Source organism: Halichoerus grypus, chromosome 9 (genome assembly GCF_964656455.1).
Source record: "Halichoerus grypus chromosome 9, mHalGry1.hap1.1, whole genome shotgun sequence".
NCBI classification, from domain to species: domain Eukaryota; kingdom Metazoa; phylum Chordata; class Mammalia; order Carnivora; family Phocidae; genus Halichoerus; species Halichoerus grypus.
Window position 1 is genome coordinate 136,494,849 of NC_135720.1, and position 19,410 is coordinate 136,514,258.

Here is a 19,410-nt window from a genome sequence, read left to right on the forward strand (position 1 = left end):
AGTTTAGGATGTTTTTCTGGGCGCTGTCTTCAGATTCATTCCTCTCAAATTAAGTATCTTTTTTCTCCAAGTGGAGATGTTGAAAATATTGCCCAATTATTTCCTGGGAAGATATGATCCCCTAAGTGTTTCTTAAAGATTTGGTTAACTCTTGAAATGACTGCTCTATCAAACATTTGTCAATGTAATTAATTCATTTTCCTGATTTCATAGGTGTGAAATCACACGTACAAATTATAATATACAGATCTGCTTCCTAGCAGGGAGCACCATGTGTTTAGCACGGCAATCTATTACGCCACACACACATTATTCATTAACACTAATGGACATCGTGTGCATAAAGCCGCACTCATTAATTAGGAAATTAAACCCCCTCGTGTATAAATAAATCACACCCCCAGCTATAGAAAGGCACTTATTTTTATCTTTAAATTTGTACTTTAGCGCTTGTCTAATAAATGCAATTGGACTGTTCTATATCTTTTATTGTAGCAAAGATTTAGCTATGCTGGGTACAAGTTCCATGTCCTAAACCTGTCCATTTCAAGCCCAACACAGTGCAGGCCCACATCAGAGATACTGTGGGTTCAGTTCAAGACCATTGCAATAAAGCAAATATTGCAATAAAGTGAGTGAAATTGTTTTGTTTGTTTGTTTGTTTCCCAGTGTGCACAGAAGTTATGTTTACAGTATACTGTGGTCAATTAAGTTTGCAATATCATTATGTCTAAAAGAAGCAATGTATGTACCTTCATTAAAAAAATACATTATTACTAAAAAATGCTAACCATCATCTGATTTTTTAGCAAGTCCTAATCTTTTTGGCTGGGGGAGGGTCTTGTCTTGATGTTGATGGCTGCCGACTGGTCAGGACAGTGGTTGCTGAAGGTGGGGCTGGCTGTGGCCATTTCTTAAAACAAGATAACAATGAAGTCTGCTGCATTGGTTGACTTTTCCTTTCACGAACAATTTCTCTGCAGCATGTCATGCCATTTGTTAGCCTTTTACCCACAGTAGAACTTCTTTCAGAATTGGAACCAATTCTTTCAAACTCTGCCACTGCATTGTCAACTAAGTTTATGTAATATTCTAAATCCTTTGTTGTCATTTCAACAATCTTCCCAGCATCTTTACCAGGAGTAGATTCCATCTCAAGAAACTACTTTCTTTGTTCATCCATCAGAAGCACTTCCTCATCCATTCAAGTTTGATCATGAGATGGCAGCAATTCAGTCCCATCTTCAGGCTCCCCTTCTAGCTCTCTTGCTGTTTCCACCACATCTGCAGTGACTTCCTCTATGGAAGTCTTGAACCCCTCAAAGTCATCCATGAGTGCTGGAGTCAACTTCTTCCAAACTTCTGTTCATGTCGATATTTTGACCTCTTCCCATGAGTCATGAATGTTCTTAATGGCATCTAGAATGGTGAATCTTTTCCAGAAGGTTTTCAATTGACTTTGCCCAGATCCATCAGAGGAATCACTGTCTATGAAAGCTTTACCCTCACAAAATGTATTTCTTAAATCATAAGGCTCGAAAGTCAAAATTATTCCTTGATCCATGGGCTGCAGAGTGGATGTTGTGTCAGCAGGCATGAAAACAACATTCATCTCGGTGTTCATCTCCATCAGAGCTCTTGGGTGACCAGGTGCATTGTCAAAGAGCAGTAATATTTTGAAAGGGATTTTTTTTTTCCTGAGCAATAGGTATCAACAGTGGGCTTAAAATATTCAGGAAACCATGTTGCAAACAGATGTGCTGTCATCCAGGCTTTGTTGTTCCATTTTTAGAGCACAGGCAGAGTAGATCTAGTATCATTCTTAAAGGACCTAGGATTTTCAGAATGGTGAATGAGCATTGGCTTCAACTTCAAGTCAGCAGCTTCGTTAGCCCCTAACAAGAGAGTCAGCCTGTCCTTTGAAGGCAGGCATTGACTTCTCCTCTTTAGCTCTGAAAGTCCAACATGGCATCTTCTTCCAATTGAAGGCTGTTTCATCTACATTAGATATCTGTTGTTTCGTGCAGCCACCTTCATTAACTCTCTCAGCTCGATCTTCTGGATAATTTGCTGTAGCTTCTACAACAGCACTTGCTGCTTCACCTTGTACTTGGTGTTACAGAGATGGTTTCTTTCCTTAAACCTCAAGAATCCACCTCTGCTGGCTTCAAACTTTCCTTCTGCAGCTTCCTCACCTCTCAGCCTTCATAGAATTGAAGAGTTAGGGCCTTGCTCTGGATGAGGCTTTGGCCTAAGGGAATATTATGGCTGGTTTGATCTTCTGTCCAGACCGCTCAAACTATCTCCATACTCCACAATAAGGCTGTTTCACTTTCTTATCATTCATGTGTTCACTCAAGTGGCACTTTTTATTTCCTTCAAAAACTTCTCTTTTGCATTCACAACTTGGCCAACTGTTCGGCGTAAGAAGCCTTACTTCCAGCCTATCTTGGCTTTCGACATGCCTTCCTCACTGAGCTTAACCATTTCTAGCTTTTGATTTAAATTGAGAGATAGATGACTATTCCTTTCACTCAAACACTAGAGATCATTATAGGGTTATCAGTTGGGCTAATTTCAGTATTATTGTGTCTCAGGGAAAAGGGAGGCCCGAGGAGAGGGAGAGAGGTAGAGAAACCGCCAACTGGTGTAGCAGTTAAAACACACATAACATTTATCAGTTAAGTTCGTCATCTTATACCGGCCCAGTTCATGGGTTCCCCAAAACAATTACAATAGTAAAATCAAAGCTCACTGATCACAGAGGACGTATAATAATAACACGTATAATAATAAAGTCTGAAATACGATGAGAATTCCCAAAATATGACACACAGACACAAAATAAACAAATCCTGTTGGAAATATGGTGCCGACAGACCTGCCTGACGCAGGATTGCCATACGCCCCATACAAAAAAAAAAAAAATCGTTAACATCTGCAAAGTACAATACAGCAAAGGCAATCAAACAAGCTATGCCTATAGTCTTAGAACTGTTATCCAGCACTTGGTCATTAATGTTTCCTGCCAAAAGACACACGGTTAAATTGGGCAAATGTTTTGCAGGCTGATGGTGATGCACGTAGGTCCTATTAGTAGGGAAAACTTTTGGTTGACTTTCAGGGGGGAAAATAAAAGGCTTTTGAACTCAAAATGCCACCCTCACCTGTGTGTTTCTGTCTGAAATGGTGAGTAAATTACCATCCGCCTCTGTGTCCTAATATCCTCAGCTGTAAATGGGACAATAACAGCACCTACCTCACCAGGCTGTTGGGAGGATAAAAGAAATAATGACACGAAGTGCCTGCCACAACCTGGCAAAGCTGGGCAGCAATCAGAAAAGGAAGCTGAGATGTTCCACTCATTGAAGGCACTCCAGTCATGAGAATGAGGCCCTACTATGTGTCAGCCACTCTAAGTGGTGCTTTTCTTACTGGGTCCCAAGCAATCCTCCCAATTCTGACAGACAACTATCATTCTTCCCATTGTATACATAAAACAGCGTTATAGTTTATAGCCCTCCGGCCCAGAGGTTAAGCAGCTCTCTTCAGGCCACACAGATTTTGGCCCCAGGATTCCGTGATTAAGGTCTGTGCTCTTCTTCTGATCAGAAAAAGCTCAAGAACAAAAGCAAGAGAACTTTGGTTCCAGAACAACAGCCCAAACCCCATAAATCGCCACGATCTCTTTTTCGTAGCGTCTCAGAGAGTTTTTATAGATAATAGTTGTCTAAAACTGGATGCCATTTTTAACAATATCACCAAGTATAGATAGATTGAGGGGGGGTTGAAACTAGAATATTAAGCATCTTGAGAATGAAATAATGAATATTCATTATCAGAGCAACTTTAGGACCGCGCACGCAATCTCAGCTCAAACTTGCCTTGCTTCACCCATGAGGGGAAGAGATATCCAGTCAAATTCTTCTATATGTTTGTTGAAATTTCCTGGTAAAATGGCAGAATGTCTAACCTAGTTTAAAAAAAAAAAAAGGGAAAGAAAAGAGTTGGTTTGGAATACAAACTGCAGAAGAACAAGTATGCTTTTATCCGCATTTATACAGAGATTTTTAAAATGTTTACTTGTAATATGATTAGTGTTTGAAAAGATTTATCTAGTATAAAAATAGTTTTAAAGTTGTAAAAAAATGGTTTAAATAAATAAGAGGCTCTGAGAACCATCTAGCATTTACAACATTGTTAGTACTGATTGAAGTGTCATTTTAGTAATGCTTCTAAAATTTCCTGCATAAACTAGTGCCCTTATATGTCTATATAAACAGTTTCTCCCTTGCAAACAGTCTGTATTCTTGGCTCTTAACAAAGACGAATACCTTGAACAGGGCATTAGTATTAGCATTTCTTCAGCAAATGGTAAAAATTCATTATGACCTTCTCTTTTAATCTATCCCTACATATCTACTTTATATTTGGACCCAAGAAAATAGTGTAAGAATTTCCATGGGGAGAAAAAAGTGGCATTTTATTGTAAGTCAGAGAGATTTTTTTTCCATACAGGAATGGCTACCCTTCCTGTATGCAAAAATTAATAGAAAATATATTCTTTAAAACTTTACAGTTTTAAAACACATACCATCTATATGCAAATATATAGAGGACATTAATACTTTCTATTTTTTTCTCAAATTCATTTCTCATATTCTTTGATTTTGTATTTGTTACCACTCAGAATACCTAAGATTCTAAAATGCTGGCATTCTGAAACATAACCATTAGGAGAGTTGTTACATATTTAATTTCATGCTCCACTCAGCATAAAGCAGTTGTGGGATTACAGACCAAAGCAAATTAAGTGGCTTCTTAGATAATTTCCTGCTTAATTGAAAGCAGGTAGCTTTTTAAAAGTAATAATTGACATTTGTTTCAAATGATTATAAGGTTATTTCTTTTTTTAATACATGGTTGTAGGATAACTTTCTGCTGAGTCCAAGCACAGTGGGTTGGGAGCCCTCCCTGCCCAGAGTCTAAGGGACATGAATGCAACTTGGTGCTGACAGTCAATAATTGGGAGCACTCCATGAAGGTATGTGGATGTGGGGACATAGGGGCAAGGTGAGAAAAAAAAATACACACACACATACATATATGTACAGATAAATAGATAGATGATAGATAGATGATAGATAGATAGATATTTACCATTGACATGTATAATAGATTGGATTTCCTTTCTATCATGCTGCTTAACTCTTAGCATTGGTTTAATGCTAGCAAGTGGTCTATGATGCGGTTGGTACCCCAGTTCATATCTAACTGGTCTTCCTCATTACAGTATAAAACTGGCCATCAGTTGTGATACATTCTCCCTGCTGGAGACATAGTCCTAGCAGTGAATGTGAGCATACCAATAAGGAAAGATGAAAGCAATCAGTTTGACGTAAATGCCTATATAATGAGTGTAACTACGGAGTTCTGTTTTGTCAGGAGTCAGTTTTCAGATGTTTTCATATATATTGAACCTGCTCAAAAGCTTTTAAATTACAGAAAAGAGAAAATGCTTTCTTATTCCCTAGATTTAATAGAAAAACAGAGACAGAGAGAGAGACAAAGACAGAATAGACATGGAGGGGAAAAGGTATTCTTCAGAACCAAACATTTTAAAACACTCAAGGGAAAAATATACACTGAATTTTTACATTCATCAATTGCCATGGTAATTCATGCAACTAACAATGACATCCATGCCCTAGAGCTATAGGATAAGGGCAAAGAGATGCACTTTGGGTCTTTGCTAAAAGTCTAATTTGCCTGCAGTCTCTTTAGGCCCTGATTCTATTATCTGTGCTACTTTAGATCACTGTGCATAGTCAGCCTGCACTTAGAACCACTAGCTAGGCAGTTAGAATGCAATGTATTAGCAAATCAATTTTTTTCAATACTTGTAACCATCCTGTAGTACTGAATGCTTAGCTTCCCATTTTTGCAGAATTCCCAGGAATGTTTTTCTAGTCATGTGCCAAAGGTCGAAGGAAGGAAGGAAGGGAAGAAGGAAGGAAGGAAGCGGGGTAGAGAGTATGAGACCGTAGGGGGAAGGAGGGAGAGGGAAATGAAGGAGAAAGAAAGACAGGGAGAATTGCCAGCAGAAGAGCCTTGAGTGAGTCATTTGAGATGTTCACCAGCTATACCAGTTTTCCATTTTCTTGGCATAGGGTAAAACTACACTTCCCAACCTACTTGAAGTTGGGCATGGTAACATGACATGCTTTGGTCATTAGAAGATGAGCTCAATAGATGCATATCACTGCTAAGCAGAAACCTTTCAGAGAGACGTAAGATATATCTGCTTCCCCACTTCTTTGTGGCACAGCAACAGACAACCCTCCAGATGGTAGAGGCTCCATCAGCCTTATTCACATTTAGAAGAAAAAGACTTGGAAAAAAAAGACACAGCGCAGTGTCTTTAGCCAACACATGATGGACATTTAGCAGAAGCAAGAAATAAATCTTTGTATCTCTAAGCAACTAAGATTTTACTTTAACATAACCTACACCCCAACTAATACAATGAGTGATAGGAGAGAAATAAGAGCTCCACTTATAACAGTGATTACCATAAAGTTGAAAGGAGAAACAAAAAACCAAAGATGGTATATGAGGATATGGAGTTCTACAAAGAATACGAAACTAAAAATTCAAATACTAGCAGTAACTTACTGGTCTAGATGCTAAGAACAATACTAACAATTCTATCAGGTGCCCCATTATGTAGACAGATGGTAAGGGGATATGAGTTTTGAAACTGGGGAGGTTATTTTACCTCCTCGCTGCCATATTTTGGCATCCTTCCAACGTTCCTTCCCTTAGTGCTCTATAAGTTTTGAGGAATTCCCGAAGGAAAAATCAATAGGAGTTGCTTGTCGCCTAAAAAGATGATACCTGAGTTTCTGGCCTGAGTATCTGAATTAATGGAGGTGCTGTTTAATGAGACAGAGAACACAGATGAGTGGGGGTATCTGGACATGTTGAGATTGAAAAGCCATCGACACATCCAAAGAGAGACATCCCAGGATAATCAGAGACCCACTACATGAGTCTAGAGCTTAAGGGAGAGATTTAAGCTGAAGACATAAATTAGGATATTCTAGGTTTTTCAGACTACTTTGAATTGGACGAGATTATCCAGAGTCAGTACACAAACGAAGAGGAGGGCAAAACCTCAAATTACACCAATATTTAAGGAACAGGTAAAGAAAAGGAACTCTCCAAAGAGAATGGGAAAGTAAAGTGAAGTAGGAAGAATTTTACTTAATGAAACTTCTGCCCTTCACCTCTAACTGTTCTCCCAGTTCTTTAATTACCTTCTGTCTTGGATCAATAAAAAATAAAAAACATTTTAAAAATCCACATTTCTATTTTTACAATGGTATCTTCCCCAGAAATATTTTTCTGGCTATTACTGAGTCTGAGGTTAAAAGGCTTCCAGGGTAAGTCCTCTGATTCAAGAACCCAGCCCCAAGTATTTAGCTACTATAATCACTATATACAAGTACTATATTGAGCATGACCAAGGGAAGAACTACCTAATATTTAAACATATATGTTGGTCTTGCTCTGTGATTTATCTTTCACATATAGCATATTTAATCTCAAAAATATGGTGAATTAATTTTTACTGACTTTTAGAAAGCTAAAAAGCTTGCCAAAAATCTCATTATAATATAGCTACTCTGCTTCCAAAAGTCTTACCCATGCCACTAGGCTCAGCTGCCTTCCAAAGAATAAGGTGTTGTTCCCTCCTTGAAAGTATTTTCAATGCTGGCCAAGAGAAAAATCCACTTATGTTAGAATTATTTGAAAATAGTCCCAACCCTAACAAAAATAGAAACTGAGACCCCTTCATAATCTACAATGTTAAACAGATAGGCATAGCCTAGCGGTTCTCAACTCCGACTATATTTTTTTAGAATCACCTATGCAGCTTTTAGAAAACACTGGATCTTCTGTTTCCAGAAAGATGGACTAGAAGCACTTCTCTGTATTACTCCCACTAAGTACAACTAAAATCTGTAGGCATTACGTAAAAAAAATAAATAAATAAACACAAGAAGACTTAAGACAAGGCAAAGAAAAATAGGCAAACGAGCTAGGGAAGTTGGCACCTAAGGAACAATATGCAGTACATTCCCTGGGCTTTCTTTTTGCCTCAAATATCCCAGATGAAGTGCTAGAAAGCTGGCAATCCAGAAATGTCAGAAAGCACAGACCAAAAAAAACCTCAACAAAAGCCTGCTCTCTCTAGGCAGAGGACAAGGGGGCATTGTAGCCAGACAGAAAATGCTTACTCCAAATACCACAGAGAAAACTGTGGCTCCATCCTCATCCCCACCAGCAAAAACTGAGTGGAAGCCTAGACTTCTCCCCTTGCCAGGCACCCCAACACTCTTACCTGAGTGGTGTCAGAGAAGGAAAGTAGAGAGCCAAGACTCTCATCCCCGCAAGGCAACAGGGGGACTCCCCAGTGCTGTCCATTGAAACTGTGTGAGGAGCCAGGACATGCACTCCACTCAGAAGTAATAAAGTTTTCCTTCCTTCCCCACTGGAGAGGTGTCAGAGAAGGCTTACTGGAGGGTCAGGACTTTCACCACCACTCAGCAATAACAAGACCACTCCAAGTCTACAATGTCAGTGGAAGCCATGTGGGGAACAGTAATGAAGCCCTCATGCCCAACAGAGACCTAGTGGGGAGCCAGAACTCCCAATGAAAGGCCCATTCCTTTCAGATGTCAACAGAGGCATGGATTTCCACCCCACCAGACAGCAACAAGGCACCACCTTTCTCCCTCTCCCTCAACCCTATGTCCTCTGCCAGATCTGTGTTAGAGTCCTTCAAACACAGAAGTTCTAAGTAAGATCCAGAGTCTCAACATAATACCCCAAACATCTAAGTTTCAATAGAAAATCACTCTTCATAACAAGAATCAGAAAAAATCGGGCACCTGGGTGGCTCAGTCATTAAGCGTCTGCCTTCGGCTCAGGTCATGATCCCAGGGTCCTGGGATTGAGCCCCGCATCGGGCTCCCTGCTCCGTGGGAGGCCTGCTTCTCCCTCTCCCACTCCCCCTGCTTGTGTTCCCTCTCTCGCTGTGTCTCTCTCTGTCAAATAAATAAATAAAATCTTTAAAAAAAAAAAAAGAATCAGAAAAATCTCAGCTTGAATGAGAAAAGAAAATTGATAGACACCAACAGTGATGACAAAGCTGTTGAAGTTATGACCACAGATTTTGAAGCAGCCATCAAAAAATGTTTTAGTGAGCAATTATGAACATGCTTGAAACAAATAAAATAGGAAGTCTCAGCAAAGAAAACAAAGATATAAAAAAGAACCAAAAGAATATTGTAGAAATGGAAAATACAGTAACAAAAAACGAAACAAAACAAAACAAAAAGCCCAGTGGATGACCTCAACAGCAGAATGAAGGGACAAAAGAATCAATGATTTTGAACATAATAACACAAATTACCCAATCTGGAAGATAGAGAGAAAATAGACTTTTTAAGAATGAGTTGAGCCTCAGAGACTGGTAGTACAATAACAAGACATCTAACATTCACATCCTTGGAGACCAGGAAGGAGAATAGAAAGAGGATGTAGCTGAAAATGTATTTAAAAAAAATAATGGCTGAAAAATCCCCCAATTTGGCAAAAGGCAATAACTAACAGATTCATAAAGGTAAGTGGACGACAAGAGGGATAAACCCAAGGAAATCCACACCAAGGCCCATTATGGACAAACTTCTGAAAACTAAGGAAAAAAAATAAATCTTTAAAATGTCAAGGAAAAAACAATATCTTATTTACAGAGGAAAAATAACCAAAATGACAGCAGATTTTTCATGCAGAACCATGGAAGCCAGAAGGAAGTGGTACAATATTTTTCAAGTCTTGAAAGAAAAGAACTGTCAAACCCAGAATTTTTATTCACCAAAAATACCCTTCAGGAATGAAGGGTAAATCCAGGCATTCTCAGATGAAGGTAAATTAAGATCATCTGTCACAGCAGACCAACCCTAAAGTAATGGCTAAGGAATTTTCTAAACAGAAAGGAAATGATAAAAGAAGGAATCTTGGAATGTCAGGAAGGAAGAAAAATCAACAGAAATAATAAAAATATGGATAAATGCATAAAAACATGGATAAGTGCACTTGAGTTTTATAAATAATATTTGACTATTGAGGCAAAAATTATAACACTATCTTATGCGGTTCTAAATGTATACAGGAAATACTTAAGAAATTATATTGCAAGTGGAGGAAGGTAAAAAGATATAAAAGAAATTTCAGCATATCACTTGAATTGGTTAACTGTTAATACCAGTAGACTGTGTTATGTATATACAATGCAATTCTAGAGCAACCACTAAAAATGCTATTTGAAGAAATAAACTCAAAAACGCTATACATAAATCAAATTGGCATTTTTTAAAGCTCAAGTATCCTGTGGGAAAGCAAGAAAAAGAATGCAGATAAATGAGGGAACAAATGTAAAATAAAAATAAGATTGCAGACTTGCCATAATATGTCAATAATTACATTTAATGTAAATGGTCTAAATACACCAAGTAAGGAAACAAAATCAACAGAAAGGATAAAAAATAAAAGAGATGACCCAACAATATGCTGTTTACAAGAAGCTCACTTCAAATATACTGATCCAGGTAGGGTGAAAGTAAGGATGGAAAAAGATATACCATGCAAGCATTAATCAAAAATGAGTAAAAAACTGGCTATATTAACATTAGAAAAAATAGAATTCAAGCAAGAAAAACTGTAAGGGACAGAGAAGGATAGGACATCACATAATAATAAAAGGGTTGATTTATCAAGAAGACATGGTGATTCTAAATGGCATGCACCAAATAACAGAGTTGCAAAATATGTCAACAAAAATTGATATAGGCAAATGCACAATTATATTTGGGACTTCAACACTCCTCTCTCAACCACTGATTGAACAATTAGACAGAAAATCAGTAAAGGTGTAAACGAACTCAACAACACCATCTTCCAACAGAAGCTAATTGACACTCTGCCCAAGAAGAGCAACATTCTTTCAAGTAACCACAGAACATACATGAGGCTAGATCAGATTCTGGGCTGTGAAACAAACCTCAAGGAATTTAAAAGAATTAAATCACACAGAGTGTATTCTTTGATAAGAATGAAGTCAAACTAGACATCATTAGCAGAAAGATAACAGGAGAATAAACAACTTGGAAACTAAACAACAGCCTTCTAAATAACCCAAGGGTCAGAGGAAGTCTCAATGAGAATCGAAAAACACACTGAACTGAGTGAAAGTGAAAATGTAACATACTAAAAATTTATGGGAAGCAGCAAAAACAGTGCTGAGAGGAAAACTTTTAGTACTGAAAACATATTAGAAGGCAGGAAAATTCTCAAAAATCCAAGATCATATCTCAAGAACCTAGAAAAGAAAGAGTAAAATAAGCCCAAAGCAAGGAGAGGGAAGAAATAATAATGATAAGAGTAGAAATCCATGAAACTGAAAACAGAAAAATAGAGAAAATTAGTGAAACAAAAAGATAGTTCTTTGAAAAAAATAAAAAATAAAATTGACAAATCTCTGGCAAGACTAACAAAGATAAAAGAGACAGGACACAAATTAATAATATTAGGAATGAAACAGTAATATCTGATATCACTACAGATCCTGTAGACATCAAAAGAATAATCAAAGAATACTACACACATAAATTTGACAACTCAGGTAAAATGAACCATTTCCTCAAAAAGCACCACTAATCCCAACTCCCACAATATAACATAGATATTATGAATAGCCCTATACCTGTTAAGGAAATTAGATGTGTAATTTTCAAGTTCTAGGAGAAAAAAAAATCTCCAGGCCAAGATGGTTTCATAAGAAAATTCTACCAAACATTTAAAAAAAAAGAATTAACACCAATTACTATGCACTTTCTTCCCTACAATAGAAAAGGTAGAACACTTTCCAGTTAATTTTAGGAAGCCAATATTATCCTGATACCCAAACCAGACAAATACAGCACCCCCCCCAAAAAAAGAAAAAAAGAAAGAAAGAAAAGGAAAAGGACTATAGTCTAATATCGCTTATGAATATAAATGCAACAATCCTTGACAAAATATTAGCAAATGGATTTTAGCACTATGTCCGCTCAGAATTATATACCGTGACCTAGTGGTATTTATTCCTGGGATACAAGGATGGTTCAAGATTTGCAAATCAATCAGTATAATCTATCAGGTTTACAGGCTGAAGAAGAAAAGTCACATAATCCTACCAACTGATGCAGAAAAAGTTCTTGACAAAATTCAGTATCAATTCATGATAAAAACTCTCAGAAAACTAGGAATAAGGGGAACTTCCTCAAATTGATTTTAAAAAATTAAAAAATAAACCTATAACTAACACTGTACTTAATGATGAACAACTGAATGCCTTCCCTCTAACATCATTTCACCATTGCTACTCAACATAGTACTGGAAGTTCTGGCAAGTACAATGAAGCAAGAAAAGGAAATAAAACAAAGAACAAAAACCCCCTATTTGCAGATGACATGATTCTCTATGTAAAAAAATCCCAAAGAATCCAAAACAAACCAATAAACCAACAAAAAACCTACCAGAACAAATAAGTAAGTATAGCAAGGTCACAGAATACAAGATCAAACATACAAAAATCAAGTAAATCTCTACATACCAGCAGCGAGCACATGTTCAGAAATTAAAAATACAATTAAAATACAGAAATTAAAAAATACAATTAAAATTCAGAAATTAAAAATACAATAATGTTTGCAATTGCCCAACAAGGTGAAACACTTAGGTATAAATCTAATAAACATGTTCAGAACTTGTATGCTGAAAACTACAAAATGCTAATGAAAGAAATCAAACAAGATCTAAATAAGTGGTGACACATACTGCACTCTTAAGCCGGGAGACCTCACATAGTAAAGATAACAATTCTTCCCAAATTGATATATAGTTTAAACACAATACCTATCAAAATCAGGCAAGGTTTATTGCAGATATACATAAGATTATTCCAAAATTTGTATAGACAGGGAATGGAACTAGAATATATAGATATATATTCTCTCTATTTGTGTATACACACACACACACACACACACATACACACACACACACAGACACAAAGGAACCTCAGAGGAACCAGTCTACCCAATTTTAAGGCTTATTACATAGCCACAGTTGTCAAGATAGTGTGGTTATTAATAGAGAGATGGATATACTGATCTATAGAACAAAACAGAGAAACCAGAGATAGACTCCCTATAAATACTACCAACTGATTTTTGCAAAGGTGCAAAAGCAGTTCAGTGGGGAAAGGATAGTCTCTTTCAACAAACTGGATATTCATAAGCAAAAAATGAAACTTAATCTAAACTTCAAACTTATATAAAGAATAAAATTAAAATGGATCACGGACTCACATGTAAAATGTAAAACCATAAAACTTTTAGAAGAAAACGTAGGAGAAAACCTTCAGGACCTAGGACTTGGTGGAAAATTCTTAGGCTGGACACCAAAAGCATGATCTAGAAAAGGAAAAATCAAAAGATCAGATCTCATCAAAATTAAAAACTTTGCTCTCCAAAAGACCTTTTTAAGAGGATGAAAAGACTAAGACAGACTACTTGTAAACCAAACTTCTGATAAAGGACTCACATCTAGAATTTCTGAACTCTCAAAACAATGGTAACAAAACAAACAATCTAATCAGAACATGGGCAAAAGACATGAGGATACATTTCATTGAGGAGGATATGTGAACAGCAAATAAGGACATGGAAAGGTGTTCAACATCACTAATAACTGGGGAAATGCAAATTAATAATACCACAGCGAGACATCACTACACACCTATCAGAATAAACTAAAAAGTACTGACAAGGATGGGAGAAACTGGCTTTCTCGTGCATTGCTGTTGGGAAAGTAAAATAGTACAGCATTCCTGGAAAATAGTTTGGCAGTTACTTAAAAAACTAAACATATACTTACCATATGAGCCAGCAGTCCCACTCCTGGGCATTTATCCCAGAGAAATGAAAACTTATGTCCACACAAAAACCTTACATACATGAATGTTCATAGCAGCTTTATTTGTTAATAGTTCCCAAAAAGGAAATAACCACAGTGTCCTACAATAGGTAGATAATTAAACAAACTGTGGTACATCCATACAATGGAAGGCATCTCAGGAATAAAAAGGAATAAACTGCTAATACATGCAGCAACTTGTCTGGATTTCAAGGGCATTGAGTAGGAAAAAAAAAAAACTCAGGTCATAAGCTTGTAAGAATGAATTTATATAACATTCTCAAAATGACAAAATAATAGAGATGGAGAATAGATTAGTGGTTGCCAGGTGTTAGAGATGGTGTGGGGAGGGAGGTGACTATAAAGGGATGACATGAGGAAGCACCTTGTGGTGTTGGAATAGTTCTGTCTGGATTGTCATAGCAGTTACAGAAATCTACAGGTGATGAGCTGACACAGAATTGCAGGAACACTTTATAACAAAGTCAATTTCCTGATTTTTATTATTGTACTATAGATAGATAAAATGTAACCGACAATGGAAAAAAAGGAAGTGTAAATAGGACCTCTCTGCACTATCTTGCCAACTTCCTGTGAATCCACAATTCAAAAGAAAACTTAAAAAAAAAAAAAGTAGATGTTGGGGCACCTGGGTGGCTCAGTCGGTTAAGCATCTGCCTTCAGGTCTCTGGGTCCTGGGATCAAGCCCTGCATCAGGCTCCCTGCTCAGCAGGGAGTCTGCTTCTCCCTTTCCCTCTGTAGCTCCCCCTGCTTGTGCTTGCTTTCTCTGTCAAATAAATAAATAAAATCTTAAAAAAAAAAAAAAAGGTAGATGCTGAGGCCACACCCCAGATCAAGTAAATAAGAATTTCTAGGGAAGGAACCTAGCCGACAGTATTTTTTCAAAGCTCATGGGTTAATTCTAAAGTGTGGCTAGGATTAGGAACCACTGGCAGCTAGTGCCATTCCTGAAAGGTGAGCGGCATACCTGTAAGTCTAGTGGGGGAAATGAAGGGGACAACTAAATATGCGATCTATTTTAAGTCTCTTGAGGGTTTTTTTCCCCCCTAATGATGAAACCTGGCATTTAAGTTGAATCCAAATAATGTGGATGGGATAATCAGTTATCCATTATGTTATAGACCATTTTATACAAAATGCCAAACCTGATAGACTGTTCTTTGGATTCTAAAGCATTTGGTATCAATGTTACAATTTTAAAATGCTAAGGAGCAATTACAATCACATTTAAATATGCAGCAATTTTAGAAAATTAATGTTTCACAGAGTCCTCATTTTTGATGGGTAACAAAATGAGTTCGAGGGTTTTTTTAAAAAAATTTTTAACAAACTGCTGACGACTACCAACTGTAACCCTGGGGAACATATGACAAGTATTTCCTATCTTGACCATGAATTCTAATATATTAATTATTTTTATTAATGATCGTCAACCATTGCCTGGTGGCTCTTTGTAATGAACTATTTGGGAAGTGTGTTGAAGACATAGAATCCAAGGGTTATTATGAGCCAATAAATGACATCCTGACCAACTAAATGCCTTGTGCCCTTACACCATAATCAAAAGATACTTACTGTGCATCTATTCAGCCAGGCCAGATTTAAAGTTTTTAGGAAAGAGTCCTCTGCTTTCAAAGAGTTTAAAATCTGTTTGAGGACTAGACAAAATGTATAAACTTAAATAACAAAGCAAAGAAGGATATGCTGAAATCTGGGGCCACGGTGCTTGTTTTCACTAGAGGTATTTTTAGAAGAGGTGGGAAGGGAGTGTGCATCTTCTGGGCTCATTCATCCTGCAGATAAGCAGCTTCAACAATGCAGATTTATCCTATCTATGGGAGGATTGCCCTTAGTTCCAAAAATGCAGCTGTTTTGAAGCAAGAAGTTTGGCCAAAAAAGTGAAATGAGGCATAAGGAATCACCTCCCACCCAACTCTGGTCAAGTTATGTCTTCTTTCCCCCCTACCTTCAGGACTTAAAGATTTTTGGATGGGAATAGGGAGTGACGGTGGGAGTGGGTTGCTTGCGGAACTATTGCCTTACTCCCAAACCACCAATCTCTTCCATCTCTTCTTTTTCCTCCTCCTCCTTGTTCTTTCTCCCTAGCTCCCTCTAAATAGGATCCTCACATACTCTCCATTCTAATTTACAGCACTACAATTTCCCAGATTTGGGAAAGATGTATCCATTTGGAAGAGTTCATTCCCAACTTTAAGTTTCTAACTATCGTGAAGTCCGATTTAAAAGCATAATAAGAACCACCGCGTTTTAATAGGGGATAGTGTGAATTCTTTTAAAGAAAGTTGTTTTGTGATTGTGGGAGGTAATCAACACCTACTCAGACATTCTTCCCTAAGACAGCTGAGGTTTATCATTTTCGTTATTATGGCAATGAATTTTTCCTCCTTTGCTTTATGCCTTTTGGCATGAGCCTCGACTCTGCAGGTGTTAGCGCTGCAAGGGCTGAACCCAACCGCCAGCAGTCTGCCGAGCCTAGCATGGGATGCTGCCCAGCAAAACACAGAGCCCAGGGAGACCGCGACAGAGAAAGGGCGCCTGCAAGCGCGCTTCAGAGGAGACTGGGACCAGAGCTCTAGAAAACTACAGCGAGTGCATTTCCCGGCAGGGGGAACCCGCAAGAGTCTGAAAAGAGAGAGAGAGAGACGGAAAGAAAGAAACCCACCCCCGCGCTCTTAAGCCCAGCGCGAGCAGCAAGCGCTCGGGCTGGCTGAGCCGCTCCAGCTGGAAGTCATTGTGCCGGCTGGCGTCTGCGTTGTCAGGACGACCGCCCGGCCGGCGCCAGCGGAGGGGGGAGGCGGGCTCGGTGAATGGGTGACGTCACGCGGCCGGCGCCAGGCAGTCTGGGCGGCCGAGCCAATGAATCAGCTGTCGGGGGGAGGTGGCGAGGCGCGCGGGAGGAGGTGCAGGAATGCGCCGCGAGCCGCGCGGCCTGGGCGGGCGGGAGGCGCCTGCGCCTGCGCCTCGCCCCGCCCCTCCCTGGGCGGCCCGGGCGGCCCGGGCTCGCCTTCCCCGCGCTCCCTGTGCCTCGCGCCGGGGTTTGGCTCGGCGGCTCGGGCCCTGCTCTCCGCCCACGGGCGCGCGCCCTGCCGGGACGCCGGCGAGCTGGGCCTGGCTGGGTTAGGGAACATCGGCTTTCCACTCGTTGCGACTGTGCCACTCACTCCAGAAAAGGGGAAAACCAAATAAAACTTGCCCTTGTCGATAAAGTGAGCTTTGAAAGTGTTGATGAGTTAATTCACTGTAGCCTTAACTCTGTGCTCTGCCTAGTGCTGGTATCACTAGAAAGGAATCAGAGGTTTGGAAAAGCTCAAAATTGCACGGGGAAGAAAGAAATGTAAAGACTTCACGATTCAGGCTTGGAGCCGATTGCCTTCCATTATTGCACTGTGCTGTACTATACCGTGCTTTCGAGGGTCTAGAAGACAAGCGCCTGCCTCCAAAGGGTTCCAGTATTCCAGCGCTTCTTTGTTTTGTTTTCCCTCTGTCTTGCTGTCTGTTACAAGACAGTGACCTCCAGAAGACCAAGTACTGCGTCATGGTCATTTATGTATCTCCAATATTTAGTGCTCTCAGATGCAGGACTCTAAATGTGATGGATCATCTACGATGCGAGAGCGAATGATCTCTGAGTAAAGGCTCGGGTAAAATGAATACCCTTGAATTCCTGACCATCTATTTGAGGTGCTTGGTTTTTGGCGGTGTCCAACACTGATGATGCGTTGTTACTGAAACTGGTAAACTGGAGAGTGTGCCTGAGGATTACAGAAGATGTTACCTCTGCCCACCGCCCACCCTGCTGTAGTCATTTCTCTTTCTGGGTCTCCCGTTTCTTCGTCTGTAAAAGAAGGTGACCCTGTGAGATGTTCTCTTAAGACCTCTAAAGTTCTATAAGCCCATCAGTGTATTTATCAACCTTTAAAACTAAATTTTGAGTTCACTATTCCTCTAATTGCACTTGGTAAACACGATAATTACTCTTTCAACAAAACAGTTCAGGGTGAACTGCTATGTGAATAGAAAGTATTAGAAATTTTAGTTAAACATTTTTAAAGTTGGAAGATAGGATCCCAGAACTGAAAACATTTCTTAAGCAACTAAGAAATAAACTTGAAAACAAAAAGGTGGCGCCTGGGTAGCTCAGTCAGTCAAGGCTCCAACTCTTGGCTTCAGCTCAAGTCATGACCTCAGGGTCCTGAGATCACTCTTCGAGCTCAGAGGGCAATCTGCTTGAGTTTTTCTCTTCCTCTCGCTCTCTCTGCCCCTCCCCCCTGCACTCTCTCTCTCTCTCTCTCTCTCTCAAATAAATAAATCTTAAAAAAGGTAGAAAGAAAGAAAGAAGCTAATAAACTGTTATAACAGTTTAGGCCAGTGCATCTCAAAGTTAGATGTGCATTGAATCACCTAGTATCTGGTTGAAATGCAGACTCTGGTGAGGCCTGGGATTCTGGATGTATGTAACAAGCATCCAAGTGATGCTGGCCCATGGACCATACTTTGAGTAAAGAGGGCCTATACTACAAAGTACTAAGGAAATCCTAAAGTAAGAATATGATGGAGATAAAATGCTAACATTTCCCAATGGTGAACTTGAGCCAGGTGACTGAGAATGTGGTAGGGTGAGGGGAATGAAAACACTTCCAGGAGAGCAAACAACATTAAAAAAAAAAAAAAAAAATCATTGGAGGGAAAAGAGCATGAATTAAGTAAGGCAGTGGAGAGGATTTTGTTTGACTTCTGTTAGGAAATACTTTAGGGAACTACAAAAGATGAGATTGGTTATTTACTGGTGGGGTGGGTAGTACGACAATGAACTAGGGAACTTACAGTTTCAGAGCTGAAAAGAACCTCAGACATTATCAGTCCCAACAATTTGGTGTAGATGAAGAAACTGAGCAACAAAATGATTTCATTAGGTGATGGTACAGTTTAGGTGGAAACCAAGCTGAAGAATTTAGATTGCATACATTCTGTAGACAGCCAAGTCCTTGATAGAAGGAAAACCATTTGTATTGTGGTGCAAGGTGGAAACAATGAAGGAAAAATGAAAGCAAGAGAGACAGACCAATAGGAAATAATTTAATAATCCAAGCATGGGTTTTGGGGTAAGGTCTGGTTTAGGGAGATTAGGAAATAAAGGGAAAGGTTTAATCTGAAAAATTTTGTTTGTGCATAAATTAAATGGCTGGAAGCAGCTGATTAAGTCATCTTGTCCTATAAGAGAATTCCCTCCATCCCTCTCCATTCTAACACAATGATTTTCAACCCTGACTCCACATCAGCAT

At 38.9% G+C, this 19,410-nt stretch overlaps 1 protein-coding gene across 4 annotated transcripts in view; it reads right to left on the reverse strand.

The window, feature by feature from the left end:
• Positions 1–3,728: 3,728 nt before the first annotated feature.
• The window catches only part of LOC118526730 (uncharacterized), a 45,759-nt gene continuing 30,077 nt past the window's right edge, over positions 3,729–19,410 (reverse strand). For 3 of the 4 annotated variants that reach the window (XR_013441426.1, XR_013441424.1, XM_078055732.1), the window contains 2 exons: positions 13,480–13,584; positions 3,729–3,973 (listed from right to left, as the gene is read on the reverse strand). Coding sequence is in view for 1 of the 4 variants with exons in the window: in XM_078055732.1 (XP_077911858.1) it covers positions 13,532–13,584 (53 nt within the window). In the remaining 3 variants the exon portion in view is untranslated. The remainder of the gene's footprint in view (positions 3,974–13,479; positions 13,585–19,410) is intronic. The other variant, XR_013441427.1, reaches the window with a different exon arrangement.